Here is a 15568-nt window from a genome sequence, read left to right as displayed (position 1 = left end):
TTTGGCAAGGGTGTCATCTTGGTGCCCGCTCCGATAGTCTTGAATCGCTGTCGGGATGTCGCTGTCGCACAAAAAGGCTCTATATAATAATAATAATAATAATAATAATGATAATAATAATAATAAAATAAACAAAAGGAAAAGCATCTTCAGGGTCTCCACCGGAAAGCCGGGTGTTTCCAGTCCAGATCCTCAATTTCCTGCTGCGACAGGCCCTTTAGCTCCTCGTCGACATCTCGCCCCGCGCGTCTCTTGTTGTCAAAGTTCATCCACAGGTGCGTCAGCAGCGCGACGACGAACAACGTGCCCGCGGCAGCCAGGTTCAGGCCGTTGCCGATGTGATAATTCGGAGCGTCCCACGGCAGGAACGCCCAGCTGCTGATCAGACCGCCGAGGTTGCCAAACATGACGTTGGTCCCGATGGCTGCGCTCCGAGCCGTGTCGCTGGCAACATTGGCAGATACCTGGGCGTTGGTGATGGCGCCGTTGGAGAAGGTGGACATGGCAATGACAAAGGTGGCCGCGTACCGCACCGACGGCTGCGTGGATCCCAGGAACATGCAGTACCCGACCATGACCAACGGCGCCGACAGCGTGAGGAAAACCTGCCGCCTGTCCATCCTCCAGCTCATGAGGGGGAAGGGAATCATGAACACGACCCCCACCAGGTAGGGCGGCGCGACGAGCAGCTGCTGCTGGATGGTGGTCTTGGATCCGAAAATCGTCCTGACAATGGTCGGGAGAAAGAAGGCGAACCCTTGGACGGTGACGTTGTTGAGGAGGAAGACGAGTGAGGTGCTGAGGGTCACGGGGCTGAAGATTCCGCGAACGAGCTTCTTGGTGTCCATCTTGTCCAGCACGACGGTTTGGCCGACCCGCTCCGACTTGACGCGAGCGACGGCCATCTCCTTCTCCTCGGGCGTCAGCCAGCGCGCCGTCTCTGGCCTGTCTGTGAGGATCAGGAGCGCAACGAGGCCGACGCCAATGGTGATGATGCCCTCTATGGCGAATATCATGCGCCACTCGTGCAGGCCGCCGAAGCGGTCCAGCCGCAGGATGGCCGAGGCGAGGAGGCCGCCAAACGCTCCGGCCAGGGGCGCGGTGATGATGTAGAGCGCCAGGCGGAATGCCAGCTCGGACCGGCGGTACCACCTCGACAGGTAGTAGGCGCAGCCCGGTAGCATGCCGGCCTCAAAGACGCCCAGGAGGAACCGGACGCCTGCCATCTGGGCGTAGTTGTGGACGTAGGCCGTGGTGAGAGAGGCTATCCCGAACAGCACAGTGGCGACGGGAAGAAACCAGCCAGGTCCCACGTACTTGCAAAGAAGATTGGCGGGAATCTCGAAAAGAACATACGAAATGTAGAAGATGGAGATGATTTCATTGTAGTTGTAGCCCGTAAAGCCTAGTTCGGCCTCTAGGCCTGCGATTTTTGCGTTGCCTATTTGGGCAAGAGTCAACCTTTTTTCTTTTTAATAAAAAGTGGTGAGGCCTGCATCCGATGTTCGATTGACTTCTTGTACACATACCCATGTTTGTCCGATCGATGAAGCAAAAGAGGTACAGCACAGCCACGGTTGGAACGATGTATAGGTCGATCTTGAGCCGAAGCTTCCTTTCGGCGGCTGGGTCGAATCGAACAGGTGATTCCCCATATCTGCTTTGCGTGTTAGAATCACCACGTACACATACACTATGGCTACCGAGTGCTTAATGAAGACTCAAGAGCCCCTCGGGGCGAGAAACTTGCTTGTTGGGAGTGGCCTCGGGGCGCTCAGCCGCCTCATCAGACGTGTCAGAGCTAACAACTTGGTCGATACGCAACACGCCTCGGCCGTCATATGCAGGCATGGCCGTCTCCATATGCATGGCGTGGTGATCTAGCTTTTGAGGGGCCATGTTTGTATGAGCAGACGCGGGCGTGGTGTCGAGGTGACAGACCTCCAACCAAGGTCAGTTCAACAGCAGGCGGCGTGTGTATATGCTCTACGGATGGCATATACCACCGCGGTAGCGTATCCGGTATACGGACCAGACAGTATTTCCCTTGGGGCGAAAAGTCGAGAAGAGCAGGGCCATCCGCGGGACGAGTTTGGGCCCAAGACGGGCGGGCGTTGAAATAAGAATGATTCAAATCTAAGTCACGGTTACTGTTGCTAGTCCGTAGGTACCCGTCACGAGCACAACTACAACTTGGCAGGCCTGGTTCCACGCGTTCCAGGGGGGTGGCGGCACGCCAATTACCAAGCATCAGACCTCATATTGCCGCTCATATGGCATATGGATACGTCGCTGGGCCGGAAGCTAGGCTGGAACCTGGGCTGGGGTCGGGGTGGAGATGCGGCTGCGGCAAGCCATGGGGGCCCCTGGCCGTGAGACGAGGCTAGTATGCGTCAAGTCGGCGATGAGGACGTAAACCTGCACAGCTGTTTGCCGTCCACCTCCAAGTTTCGTGTCGTAGACAGGCGTGATGTTTGCGGGGAACGGCCACCATCGGAAGCATGAATCGTCTTCCGAAAATCCGTCCCTACTCAGTCAACCAGCGTGAGAGCGAAGGTCGGACTCCGGGATTACTCGACTAGTAGTTACTCCGTATTACTTAAGCGTAAATCGTAGTGCTTTTGAAACGAACCAGGAAGCCGGTCCCTTTAGGCGCCTTGGCATTGGAGGACAATGTGCCGCCCATGGACGCATTCTCCGTCGTGTGTGTGTCTCGGCTGGGATGGTGCCTTGGACAAGAAAGAGGGCGTCCCAATATGCGATGGCACACGCGGATTGGCTCCTCTCCATTCTCCTCCAGAACTGAGCCAAGACGCGCGACGGTTGACGGTTGACTGTTGACGGTTGATACGTATAGTCCTGCTCCGTATCGTCAATGGCTCGCAAACCCTCGCTCCAGATTCATCGGAACCAATCGGAACATCAGTTGGCAAATGCTTTCCCCGCGTTTTGTTGCATTGACGTGCCGTCTGGGACGAAAGCAGGCAATTCCTGGCCTCTTTGGAGTCAAAGCCAAGCACGCCGTTCCGTGTTGAACCGGGCATAGCCTATGGCTCCGTACTCGGGTGGGTTTTCATCTTTGTTCAAAGTCTCGATTCAATCGCATCCTCTCGGGAAGTTTTCTAGTTTGGGCTGAGGAGATCAACCCGCCCCCGCTTGGGGTCGACGCGCGTCGACGGCCCAAAGACGCCGAAACCCAAGATTTAAAACGACGGGCTGAGTTCATGCGACTGCCGGATTATGTCATCACATTGTTGTACAATTGGCTGCTTTGCTGCCCGATCCACCCACGACTCCTGAGCACGTGACTACTCGCCAAAGTGGTCTAGGGTACTCCGTAAGAGCAGGCGCAGGCCACTCGGTGGCGGCATTGCCGATTGCTCTCCTAATGCTTGGAAATATCCAAGTTTCCATTGGCCGGCTTACCCCAGTCGTCGCGTGAGCAACCAATCACAGCCCGTCTATTATGGTGACCTTGCCGCCGCCAGCTCGCACATCACCGGCAACCGAGTGTATCTATAAAGGAGACGTTCGCTCTGCTTCCATCTTGCTACTGGGCCCAAAACAAGCCAGCACGCATCCTGTCGCCCTCACGCCGTGAAAAAGCCATCATCATCCACTCGGTTCACTCCGTATACCTCTACCTCCAATCACCATGACCGTCACCAGAGCATCCACCTGCTGCGCCAAGGACGGTGCCGTCTGCGCCTGTGGTAAGTCGTCCACGCCTTCGCCCAACATGCATCATCACCAACCACATATCCGGACTAACCTGGCGCAACCCAGCCCAGAAAGCTACCTGCTCCTGCGGGAAGCAGTCTGCGCTCCACTGTACCTGCGACAAGGCCTCATCGGAGAACAGGGTCGAGGGGCCTCGATGCTCTTGCCGAGCCAGACCCGCTGGTGACTGCACGTGCGATCGCGCATCGACTGAAAACGCCGCCATCTCTGGCGCAACGTGTCAGTGTGGCTCAAGACCCGCCGGTAGGTTGCCGCCCCCCACGGTTATATGTTACATATACTCCGTACCAAGGTCGAATGCATGCCAACTCTTCTAGGTGGGTGTACTTGCGAGAAGGCTCGCGACGGGGGCTTCAACCCAGCGCTGGAAATCGACTTTACCACCCAAAAGTGAAGTTGCTGGCTTTGGGCACCACCCTCTTTTTTTTTCCCCATGATGTCCGCTGTGCTTGTTGTTTTGCATTTGCCAAGGATACCCCTCGCGGCTGGTCTGGCTCACACGGCGTTTGGGACGGCGCCACGGGCTGGATGGAGGGCGGGACGAATTAGAAAACGGCCTTTGCATCTGGCTTAGGGACTTCTGCATTGCCTTGTCTTGGGAGAGAATTATTGTACTCGTCATGGTTGATAGAATAACTTTTATGGTTAGACACTACTATCTTTTTTATTTTTTTATTTTTTATTTTTTATTTTTTTTGCGCCTCACGACATTTCCATATTGGCATGTGCTGTCTTTGACCGTCTTTTCGGCGTCGCAACCGTCGCGGCGCGATGAAACTGTAGCTGCTCCGGCGTTGGATGCTTCAATCAGCACCAACCACGTGTGGCAACGTCGATTCTGGACGTTTACCAGGATACGCCGTGTATTGCGGTATTTGCAACCACACCGCGGGACAAGCAAGCCATCCTGTTGTGACCAAGCCCAAGCTCTGTTGGCTGATTGCGCCGCATCACTCGGTCCTAATGCGGAGAGCCCTGATTTGGAACCCTGAGCAAAAGCCACACAACAGTTGGCGGACTTGGGCAACTAACTACGCGCCTGTATAGTTACTTACTTTTGTTAAATTATTTCGTTCCTGATTTAGTGTGTTTATATACCTAGCCTTGAACCGTCAGCCCCTTCCCTCCGGTTATAAGTAGACTCTCCTCTGAATCAATGCCTTTCTTCCTCCCCCGACTCCATTTTAAGACCAACAATTTCTGCGCCATACATTTTTCGTAACGAGATACGACCGCTGGACAGATATTTGCACTTCAGGCTGACTCCCAAGTCAGTGAAAAAATTTCCGTGCCCGCTCGAGATATTCCGACTTCAGTTTTCCCATCTACACTCTTCACACTGGCACCAATTCTTTCCCCCTTTCTCCCCAACACAATCTTCTTGCCGTAGGTCTCGGGAAGTTTGTAGAAACGTCGTCCATGATGGCTAAGGAACCCTTCCAACTTCGCTTGCGTGACATCCGTTTCGCTAATATCGCCCCGGTCTATGCCCTCCTCCAAGGCCATCAGCACGAGCTGTGACACGACTGGTTGAGTGAAAACTCCGGCGGGAGCTTTGCCGCGCGCGGCGGAAGTCTTGGAGGTCACCTGGTGAGGCGCGCTGTCGCTTCCACTGTGCGGAATGATTAGCATTCGAATATCGAGCCGCACGTCTCTTCTGCAGGGACTCACTCACAAAAAGAACTTCGGACTTCCACTGACCAGAGCCTTTAGAAGAGCACCTCTGTCGGTGGGCCTTTTCGGAATAGGTTTGCAGAAGGCAAACGGGTCGCAGCAAGCATCCGCACCGGTCAGATAAAGGTGATGCGCCGTAATCGTTGCTAATGGTCACGGTATTAATTTCGACTCACACGTGATGGAGCACAAGGGCATCGCATACCACCAACAGTAGGACCGCACGCCTTGACCGCCTCGACGGCTGCAGCAGTGGTGCAATGTTCAAGCTGGAAAAAACGGTCAGCCATGTCGTTAGTGAGGTTTGTCAGTCATCTACACACAACAATCCGAAGACGGGGGAATCGATCGTGGAGCTTCTTGAGAGTTGGCAGGAATGCTTCCTCAAGAGTAGTGCCTTCAGGGGCAAGGGACTCCAACACCTCGCCATGAAGGTTCAGCACTGTCATCGGTAAGTCTCATGGCCATAAGTCACAAAGTCGGGAGAAGCCCATCTCACCCATGTCGCTCTCTTCCATGGCCGCAAATGTAGGGTAGAAAGCCTCAACATTGGCAACGCCATTTTCAGAGTTGGTAGTGACACCTGAAGGGGTTTAGCATTGGCTTGTTGAGTTGACAAGAGAGCGCCCAGGCTCCTTTACCCTGGGGATACATCTTGACACCAGTGATGCCCGCGGCGGCAGCCTTGGCAATCACATCAGGGGTGACAGACGGATGGAGCTTTGGTTTGTGTTAGAATTTCAAGCTCAGGCTTTACAAGAAATCATGTGACGTACAAATAGGGACATGAGATAGTGAACATTGGGATCGATCTCTTGCAGTTGAGCCTTGTATTCCAATGCCTATTTAGCACCAACGTTAGCATTTGACTTGATTGATCATGTTCCTATTGATTTCTGTCCATGACAGCGAGCGTTTGACATGCCTATACGCACCCTCTCGACAGTTGTGATGGGAGGAACCTAGGTCGCGATAAGGTTCAGTGATGTTTGCGCGTCAAAATTGGCGTCACACAACAGACATGGAAACTAGCGACGGCGACGAACAAGGTTTGGCATGCTATTTGGATTCATCAGCATTGGCGCACATGGACTGCCGACTACCTACATCGCGTTTGACATGAATGCTTACACAAAGACGGTATCCACGCCTCCCTGCCGGATAGTGGGAACCACGAGCTCCATGAGCTCAGCCTGTCGCAGATGGACATGCATGTCCGCTGTCGGCGGCAGCTCGAGGCGCTGCGTGGTCTTCAATTGCATCGCGCTGGATGTGAAATCGAGACATCCACAACGGTGCTATTCTTAATGCGAAGATGGACAAACTAGAGACAGCAGCCAAAGCTCGCTCCGTACTTTAGGGATGGATGGTGGGGGATGGTGGGGTTGAAGGAGGGGCAGAAAAACCAACAATAATTTCAAGTCATTCCGATGTCACGTGCAGCCAGGAATGTCTGGATACAGACTGCTACTAAGTATCGACTGTACTGTGCCTAAGTACGGAGTAGGCAGTGAGCACTCGGCCGATACGGTTTTTTGGTTGCATGTTTTCTCGAGTTCGGAGTGACTCGCTTTGGGTCGTTAAAGTCATGCCAAAGCTGAAGATGTTCATGCAGCTGCCTCCTGCACCAAGCATTCACTCGTGAGGAATCAACGCCGCTGGCAGCAGCCACCAGCATCATTATAACGATTGAATCGCAATACAAATCACAGGCAAAGAAGACTAGTTGGAAGATGAGAGCTCTCTTGAGATTGATGCATTTATTCTGCCGGGGCTGTTGCTGCTATCACAGCCAAGCAATATGACTAGGAGGGTAGTTAAGGCCCATATATAGCTAGAATTACTAGAAAATCCAACTCAAAAGCGTAGAATTCAATGGAAACACCAGAAATCGTGTTTTCAAGCGATTGAGAGCTCGCCTGGCGCAGCGCTCTTTGGAAATTCATCTAACTCAGGCAAGCACCTTTTCATTTGATTGAGGGCATCTGCTGCCAGGCATTTACATTGAAAATGTACTGTGGGGCATGGCAGCACGGCCACTGGACAAAAATCGGGGCGTTGTGGGGTATTGAGCGCCCCGAGCAATTAACGTACGTACGGAGGCTGGAGCAACCCTTCCCGACATCCCCACGTACGACGGTGATAGGCCCACGTGTCGAGATGCACCTGGCTTTATTCTTTTGGCATTGTCGTCATCATAACCGGGGCCTCACCGCGCAACATAATACAGCGATTCCCAGCGCACTGATAAATGCGGAGATGCGATGTTTCTGAACCCAAGCCGACGTTCCCAACCAGTCCTTAACTCTGGTACGCCACACGCAATATGACTCCGTCCGTGCCATGCAAATGTCCTGTTCAAGCGTTTATTTTGGCCGCTGCGTTGGCCAGCGACCCGCTTCCTCTGCTGCTGAATATGCCCATAATGCCGAAACCAACATAGAACAGGCCCAAGGGATAGGCAACCAGACCCCTCATGCCCTTCATTCTTCCGACAGCGCAGAACATGCCGCTGGCGCTGTACGTACACCACATAATGGCGGCGGTACTCAAGACTATCCCGAGGGGCGTGTCCATTGGCATGACAATCCCGAAAAGGCTGGTAACGACGAGGGGGAGAAGACAGTACCCCAGGACCGACGCTGACCTCGGGAAGGTGAGGGTTGCAGAGAAATGGCCGCCTCGCTGGTGTTGCGGGGGCGATGACGGGTCACTGTACTGAGGCTGATAGGACTCGGATGAGGGCGCGGGCGGTTCGGTCGGAGACATGAGCGACAGGATCATATGTAGCGACGTTGATCCAAGCAGGGCCAGGCCGTAAATGTAACCAAAGTGCACCTTGCCAGAGAGCAGCAGGATGGTGCCGAACAGGAGAAAGAAGAGGATGGGCCCGGCGAGATCGGAATCGTCCATGATGTGCTGGTCAATGTGTCTGAAGGGGTTCAAGACGGCTAGCGTCTGGCAAACGCTCGTTCGTCAGCATCGACCGGATGAGAAACTCGTCTCGGCCGGCTGGCCGCGACAACGGTGGCCGGCGATGACATACCTTCATCCGGATATGCCCAAAGTTGACTCCCAGCTCTTCCAGCAACGGGGGCTCGCCGTCGTATCCCTCGGTCGAGAAAGCCGCCAGCCATCCCGTCCTCAGGCCACCATGTTCGCCCATCCGGCCGGACACACCAGCGCCGCCGAAGCCAGCCGACACGAAGCCAGCTTGGGCGCTGGACCCGAAACTCCCGGACGGCCCGGCGCCGTAGCCGTACGATGCCTGTTGAGGGGTTGCAGCACCCGACACGGCGGGTGAGTATGATGACGGATAGAACTGAAGGTTTTGGGCACCGCCGCCGGCTGCTGGCGCGCCGTATTGCGGGTTGTTCGGCTGCCCGCCGTAGTAGTTGGACATGGTGTGAGGTCGACCGGGACGGAACGAGGCCCTGGGAGATGTGTGGAGCTAGCGGCGACGGAAGGCGATAATTCCACCTGACGGAGGAGATTGTCGTATTGGGTGACTTGATTGATGCCTTGGTGTTTTGCTGCGATCGGACAAGCTGGCTTGTGCTTGGCCTGCCCTGCCTCTTGCCCTGCTGCCGGCGCCTCCAGGCCTCAGGGATTAAGGGTGGGTGCCTTGGATTTCAGGTGGATAACCAACTCCAGGACGACCAGGGACCAGGACCCGCCAAAACGCTGGCTGCCGTGACAGCGACCTACATCCATCGGTACATGTACGGGAGCTATTATTAGTCAGTGCCAGGTGTGTACAGGAAGTTGCCAGTGATTGTTGAGTCCATTGCGACATGCTGTGTTCTGGATCCTCTGTTCGTCAAGGAGCCATTCGCAAACTCAGCCAGTGTCATTGTGGTCAGGTAACCGTTGGCAGAATGTGATGACGTGCCGCTCAGAACCGACCGCCATTGCCGGATAAGCGGCAGTGTGCATGCGTAACCAACCTCGATTATTTCCAAACAGCCAGCTGGGACTTGACGCGCACTTCAAGGTTGAAAATTTTCCCCCTCCCTTTTGTGCAACCAGACTTCTTGTTCACGACAAGACCCAACTTTCTGCCTACTTACTTACTTAAGTAGCTTCTAGCGTGTACTAACCAAAACTAGTGTGCGCATTGCGGGTGCCCACCAGCTTTGGATTTTTTTTTTTAGCGGCCTCCGATGACCCTGGGAGCCAAGATTGTGGCGGTGTGGCATCTGTGGCTTACTGTGGCGGTCCCCTTTGTGGGCAATCTGGATTCTGGCGCCGAATCAAGTTGCTGTTCGGGCGATTGCGCAACACTACACCGGTAGCGGCCCCCAGGTGCCAGTGGCGGCCTCAACGTCCATGTATTTGCGCACGTGCGGTGGCAACATCAAAATCAGTCCGCTCAATGTTGCCCCAGCCATCTAAGAATAGCGACATCGACATTTGAAAGATCTGCAGTGTAATGGTGGGTGACGCGTTCTCTCTGCCGTGAGCCGCAACCTCACCCACATGTTCACCAACCCCTTGGGCCCAACCGCCATGTGCGGACTCCGGAGCCGGCTATAAGTAAAGGCCTCGCACTCGTCGTTTGAGTTCGGTCGACTGGTATCTGTATATTACCTCGTTATTCTCTGGCACTCATCCTGGAGAATTCCTCTTTGGTGAGTCTCGTCACCTAGCCTTTGAACTCCTCTTGGACCTGTCGACGACGCACAACCAAGGCACAAAAGCCCTCCACACAAGACTCTGTCACAACTCGCCCAACATGCGAACCACGGCTACCTTGTCTGCCATCCTGGCCGCTTCTGCCTTCACTCGGGCCCAAAGCATTGCTACCGAGCCCCAGGTCACCTCTACTGCTGTTGTCCTGCCGCCTCTGTCCACCGGCAACACCATCTCCCACGGCAACGAGACCACGGGCACGGGCACCATTGAGTGCTCAGCCATTCCCTTCTCAAACACTTCAACTGTTTCGGCACCACCAGTTCCTTCGACCAACTCCAGCGGCATCCTGCCTCCTGGCACTGGCACCGGCGGCTCTGGACTTCCGCCTCTCCCGACTTCGTCCACACCCGCCGGCCCAACCGCCGGCCCAACCTCCGGTGCTACCTTGGCTACTACACAAAACTCGTGGTTGGCCGCGGGCATTGCCGTCTTCGTGGCTTCGCTGGTGCTGTGATGGCAAGATGAGGTTTTGGCTTTGCGACTTGGCTGCGTCGGCCGTGACTTGAGACTAGACGACATGTAGACTATACTTTCATACTATCGCAGGGGCATCTAATGGAGCTTGATGGGAAAGTTGCAGACTTTTACAGTCTGCCATGAATCTTCTTTATAAAACCAATCCAATGCCAATCCGATCCTGGACAGACATTCCCAGTATTCATCAAAACATCGCTCAGCATCAAAGTGACATGAATCCGACATGTGCAAGTGAGGTGACGCGTAAGGCAAGCACAATCCCAGCGTCAGGCTCGCATGACTGCTGACATGGCAGCCCTGGAGCTTGCGTGGAACCGGTCAAAGTCTCGGACGAGGTCGGGAAAGTCCTTGATGATTTCAAAGCAATGCCCTCTCAGCTCCATCATCTGCGCATGTCGCTCCTCTGCGCCTGGTCCGGGCTTGGCACCGCCGCCTCCACTCTTGGACCAAAGCACCGTCATCTTGTTCAGGGTTTCCATCAACTCTTCATAATCGCGCTTCCGCAGTGTCTCCTGAGGACATTGTCAACGTTGTTGTGTGTCCTGGGAGCAGTCCCTCGGCTGTTGTGGACAGCAAGTGATGCCCTCCAGGCTCTTGATGCATCGTGGGGTTGTCGGCCGCCGGGGGGGCAACAAACAAAGCCTGCCTACCTTTGCCCTGTGTCCGTAGCGGACAGTAAAGAAGATGGAATCATCCGCATATCCCGGCACAGACAACATGGCTTCCGACACCTCGGCGGCCCTCTTCATCCCGCTGTCTGGTTCCGATGTTTGACCCATGGCTTCGTTTGGGCACCACAATCCGAACACTCGGTCTGCCTGTGAGGGTTTTCGGGGCAGAAGTGCCAAGCAACGGTACCTTGTTGAAGGGTTAACAACTGGTTATGCTTGCGGGGCTCGATGAGAAACAGTGTGGTCTCTGCTGCTGTTCAGAATCGCGATGCTTGGTTTGAATCGATCAAGAGGACGCATTTGAAGTCCTGTGGGTGCTGGCGGAATTGGTCTCTGAGAGTGTTCACCCATGACTTGACAAGCCCATAAGCAACATTGAACCTATAAGAATCAGCACGAACATAAGCACCGACTGGGTGCTTAGGTGCTTACATCTAGGTAGGTTTCTCAAGGCACCTAAGTAAGCCTAAGAGCTGCCATCCCGAGACTGTGGCACAATCCAGCTACAGGCTACAGGGCAGCACTTGTCGAGGGTCCAACGAATTCTTCTCCCTGACAGATGGGAGGCTGTCATCAGCCATCAATGTAGGGTGCCCCGCCTCGGTATGAGATGATTGGGGATGAAGAAATGTCACAAAAACTTGCTACAATTGCCAGGGCTCTACGCCGTATACGGATTCCCTTTTGGCCTCGCACGATGATGTCCAAAGTCGTCAACCCGATCGGAAAGGAAGGCTTTCGAGACTAGTCCCGTTCCGTGCGTGTCTCGAGTCTCGACTCTCGATGCGATTGGCCATTAGTCATTGTTCACTATAGGTTCACTCGTCGGCACATGCGCGCGCCAAAATGCCCCACTAAACTGATCAATACGGATCGCACAACTCAAAATCATTTGCGACAGACACCAAACACCGACTTGTACCTTCAATCCATCTTGGCCTCGCCCTCTCTCTCCCCGTTCCGTCGGCTAGCCCGAGCCGCACCGATCTGCCAGCATCTATTTCACACTCCTGGCCGATACGTCTGCCAGCATGAGAAATAAGAGAGCGAGGCGCAACGACGACGATAGGAGCCGTCCTCGGGACAGAATCCGTCGCCCTTTGTCTCCAAGACGTGCGCAGTCTCCAAGTTCCTACGACAGGCCACCTCCACGTTCCGATACCTGGAGACCGAGAGCCGGCGACCAAGATGATCGCAGTGGGCAATATAGTCATCGAAACGATGACTACCGGTCGTTGGATTCTTACCGGCCGCCGGTGCCCCGTGGAGACTTCACCTTCAGGTTCAACAAACCTGCCGGTATACCCGACCTCCAGCCCAACGGTCATCTGAATGAAAACAGGGCGCCGCGGCGAGATCGATTCGGTCCTCCGAGGAAGCCCGGTAGGCGCTGGCAACCGCCGCCTCACCCCTCGGAGCGAGCGCTCATTTCAGGAGCAATGCTCAATCTACCCGAAGAGCGCGTCGACCCAGGAGACGGCGGGGCCAAATTCCGCGACCTGGACGAGATTTCAGACGATGACGAACTGGAAATGGACATTTCGTCAGCATCCGAGTCGGAAGAACCGTCAAGGAAACGCGCGCGCACAAATATCACATGTGAAGATGCCAACTCGGTTCCCAAATGGTCTAACCCCGATCCCTATTCGGTGATGCCGTGTCCAGATGAGTCGCGCAAGAAGCGCGACGTTGTCAAGCTTATTCGAAAGGCCAGGGTAGAGGCTGCCACCAAGGCAGACGCGTCTACCGAAGCTGAAGACTTTTTATCGTTTGATATTACCGAGGACGAAGAGGAGGAGGAAGGCGATGACAATGACGACGACAGGACAGAGATTTCGCGTCCGCACTCTGAGCCCCAGCGCCCCTTGCCAACATCCGTCCCGGCTTCATTTACCCACAAGCACCCAGATGACAGAAACAAGCGGAACGGCCTCCCAGCCCCAGATCACTCGGGTCCTCTAGGGTCCCGGAAGCGAACTGCAGACGACGAAATCAAGCCGCCAGACTATGGACAGCTCAAGAAAGCTAGTATGAAGCCTTCAAAAGGTAGCGTTACATCAACCTGGCTTCCAAAGAAGAACGAGGATCCGTGCCCGTGGCAAACGCAAGACCATTCCGCTACACACAACATGGCGTTTCGGTGCGTGACGGAACCCTGGGGCCCTACCCCGTGTGCTGGAAAACCGTGGCTGACTATTGCAACGCAGGTTACACAAAGAAATCATCGACTTCTACGACTATGTGCGGCCACGCGCATTTGAACAGAGAATTCGGGACAATCTGGTCGAAAATCTCCGCAAAGCCATGAGACGAGACGGACGCAACTTTGCCTCGGCACAAGTGCACCCCTTCGGCTCTTTCATGTCGGGCCTCTATCTCCCCACAGCGGATATGGACCTCGTTGTCTGTTCAGCCAGCTACATGCGCGGCGGACCGCCGACTTATCTCGGTGCCAAGAGTTGGTTGTACAAGTTCCAAAAGTTCCTTGTCACGCAGAAGGTCGCAGACAGTGACTCCATTGAGGTCATTGCACATGCCCGAATACCGCTGGTGAAGTTTGTAGACAAGCTCACAGGACTCAAGGTGGATGTGTCGTTTGAAAACCTGGGTGGCGTAACCGCCGTGGATACGTTCCTGTCATGGAAGAAGCAATACCCTGCGATGCCCATACTCGTCACTGTAATCAAGCATTTTTTGCTAATGCGGGGTCTGAACGAGCCCGTCAACGGAGGGATAGGCGGCTTTTCAGTCATTTGCCTGGTCGTGAGCATGCTGCAGATGATGCCTCACGTTCAAAGCAGGAGCCTCGTTCCGGAGCACCATCTTGGAGAAATGCTCCTCGAGTTTTTCGAACTCTACGGTCGCCAGTTCCAGTACGAGACGAATGCGATATCACTGACAAGACCAATCGGGTATATTCGAAAGGTGAGCCTTTGGTGCCCTCGGCGGTAGCGTCCAGAAAATCCAGGGCGGCCTGAGAGGCCTGCTCGCAATCTGCAATGTTGCCGCTACTACGGCTGCTAACTCGACGCACTACTAGTCCGAGGTTGCGACGTTTACATACAGGAATCGAGACCGGCTGTCCATCATCGATCCAAACAACTCCAGCAACGACATCTCTGGCGGGTCATCAAATACAAACTCCATCATGGCGCGTTTTGAGGATGCGTACTATGCACTGCGGGATCGAATGAAGGAAATCGCCCTCAATCCCCGAACCGGAGGCATCCTCGACGCGATTTTAGAGGGCGACTACTCCTCCTTCCGCCTCCAGCGAGAATACATAAGACACGTGCATGAACAGAATATCGGACCTTGTTCTGACTAGACCAGACACACTACCAGCATATCACAGCCGTGCGCGAGATACTGTCTGAATCGGCGCTCAGGAAATCAACATCATTACGCAACTTGCGAGCAGACTTCGGGTTCCCCGCAAGGGACATGGCGCACGTGGCGGAATAGCAAATAGAACCGGATCATGTATTATAACGATGCGACGAGTAGCGCCGACTTTGCTTTTGCTTTTGCTTGACCGGCTACCCGGTCTCGCGACATCATGACTCTGGACAGCCCCTTGTTCATTGGGTGAAATTTATTCATGTTTGGCCGTCGTCCCTTTTCAATGGTTTACTAACGCGGGTAGTGACATGTCCCCCCCAGATGATGATTGCAACAGCGAAACCGCCAATGGCTGCTCGCTCGGTACTAACTTGCTTCTGAATCTTTGACCAGGATATGATTCTGTTTTCCGCTCGGGAGAACACTTGACGGTGTCTTGCGCGGCGGCAGATGTCAAACATGCAGGCCAATGACATTCGTTGGACCTGGTCCCGGTAGCATTTGCTATCACTTTTCCTCACTGCAAGCCCTGCCTTGTGTAGGGTTGCGGAGAGGGAATATCGCCGGCTGGGAGATTGACGCTCATTGTCCACCTTGCCCAGTTGCTTTGCTGGCAATGCGATGCAGCTAGCTAGCAGTGTTGGGGATCTTTGGCACCAAGTGAAGACTACCACGCGCACGAAGGGGTGCGCCTGAATATGCGAGTTCATTGGTCGAGCGCAGATGCTCTACAGGGCCGTGAAGCCTGTTGGATTTCTGTGCCCCCGATGTTGTCGTCGTCGTCGTCGTCATTGGGTCGGCGAGCAGCATGGCCAGGCTTCAACGGCGTTTGTCGACGGCAACTCGAGACCACCGGAGACGACATCCGCCAACCTCCACCAGTCCATGCCGGGGCGATGGGCCTCGTCGGCCCAGTCGCAACGATCGACGGGCCCGTCTCGATGTTGAGTGAACGGGTGGCAGGTGAT

The 15568-nt window shown here is 54.7% G+C and overlaps 7 protein-coding genes across 7 annotated transcripts; 3 read left to right on the top strand and 4 right to left on the bottom strand.

The window, feature by feature from the left end:
• Positions 1 to 149: 149 nt before the first annotated feature.
• On the bottom strand, positions 150 to 1899 carry MAM_00644 (Major facilitator superfamily domain, general substrate transporter; the record flags this gene model as incomplete). The annotated part of the gene is made up of 3 exons (XM_040819443.1): positions 150 to 1441; positions 1530 to 1657; positions 1793 to 1899. The coding sequence occupies 3 exons, from the start codon at positions 1897 to 1899 to the stop codon at positions 150 to 152; spliced, it is 1527 nt and encodes a 508-aa protein (XP_040682708.1).
• A 1756-nt stretch (positions 1900 to 3655) lies between these two features.
• On the top strand, positions 3656 to 4135 carry MAM_00643 (uncharacterized protein; the record flags this gene model as incomplete). Its single annotated transcript, XM_040819442.1, has 3 exons — positions 3656 to 3713; positions 3787 to 3984; positions 4059 to 4135. The coding sequence occupies 3 exons, from the start codon at positions 3656 to 3658 to the stop codon at positions 4133 to 4135; spliced, it is 333 nt and encodes a 110-aa protein (XP_040682707.1).
• An 860-nt stretch (positions 4136 to 4995) lies between these two features.
• Positions 4996 to 6677, bottom strand: MAM_00642 (dihydroorotase; the record flags this gene model as incomplete). The annotated part of the gene is made up of 10 exons (XM_040819441.1): positions 4996 to 5353; positions 5417 to 5561; positions 5621 to 5684; positions 5739 to 5857; positions 5915 to 5998; positions 6057 to 6135; positions 6192 to 6257; positions 6351 to 6377; positions 6462 to 6474; positions 6547 to 6677. The coding sequence occupies 10 exons, from the start codon at positions 6675 to 6677 to the stop codon at positions 4996 to 4998; spliced, it is 1086 nt and encodes a 361-aa protein (XP_040682706.1).
• A 1096-nt stretch (positions 6678 to 7773) lies between these two features.
• Positions 7774 to 8818, bottom strand: MAM_00641 (uncharacterized protein; the record flags this gene model as incomplete). The annotated part of the gene is made up of 2 exons (XM_040819440.1): positions 7774 to 8373; positions 8462 to 8818. The coding sequence occupies 2 exons, from the start codon at positions 8816 to 8818 to the stop codon at positions 7774 to 7776; spliced, it is 957 nt and encodes a 318-aa protein (XP_040682705.1).
• Positions 8819 to 10150: 1332 nt separating this feature from the next.
• Positions 10151 to 10564, top strand: MAM_00640 (uncharacterized protein; the record flags this gene model as incomplete). Its single annotated transcript, XM_040819439.1, has 1 exon — positions 10151 to 10564. The coding sequence occupies one exon, from the start codon at positions 10151 to 10153 to the stop codon at positions 10562 to 10564; it is 414 nt and encodes a 137-aa protein (XP_040682704.1).
• Positions 10565 to 10853: 289 nt separating this feature from the next.
• MAM_00639 (uncharacterized protein) lies at positions 10854 to 11366 on the bottom strand (the record flags this gene model as incomplete). Its single annotated transcript, XM_040819438.1, has 2 exons — positions 10854 to 11099; positions 11238 to 11366. 2 exons carry the CDS (start codon positions 11364 to 11366, stop codon positions 10854 to 10856), a joined length of 375 nt encoding a protein of 124 aa, XP_040682703.1.
• A 923-nt stretch (positions 11367 to 12289) lies between these two features.
• On the top strand, positions 12290 to 14586 carry MAM_00638 (topoisomerase family protein TRF4; the record flags this gene model as incomplete). Its single annotated transcript, XM_040819437.1, has 3 exons — positions 12290 to 13398; positions 13466 to 14183; positions 14299 to 14586. 3 exons carry the CDS (start codon positions 12290 to 12292, stop codon positions 14584 to 14586), a joined length of 2115 nt encoding a protein of 704 aa, XP_040682702.1.
• Positions 14587 to 15568: the final 982 nt, after the last annotated feature.

The sequence above is a fragment of the Metarhizium album genome (assembly GCF_000804445.1).
Source record: "Metarhizium album ARSEF 1941 chromosome Unknown scaffold_1, whole genome shotgun sequence".
NCBI classification, from domain to species: domain Eukaryota; kingdom Fungi; phylum Ascomycota; class Sordariomycetes; order Hypocreales; family Clavicipitaceae; genus Metarhizium; species Metarhizium album.
This window is presented reverse-complemented; position numbering and strand designations above follow the sequence as displayed.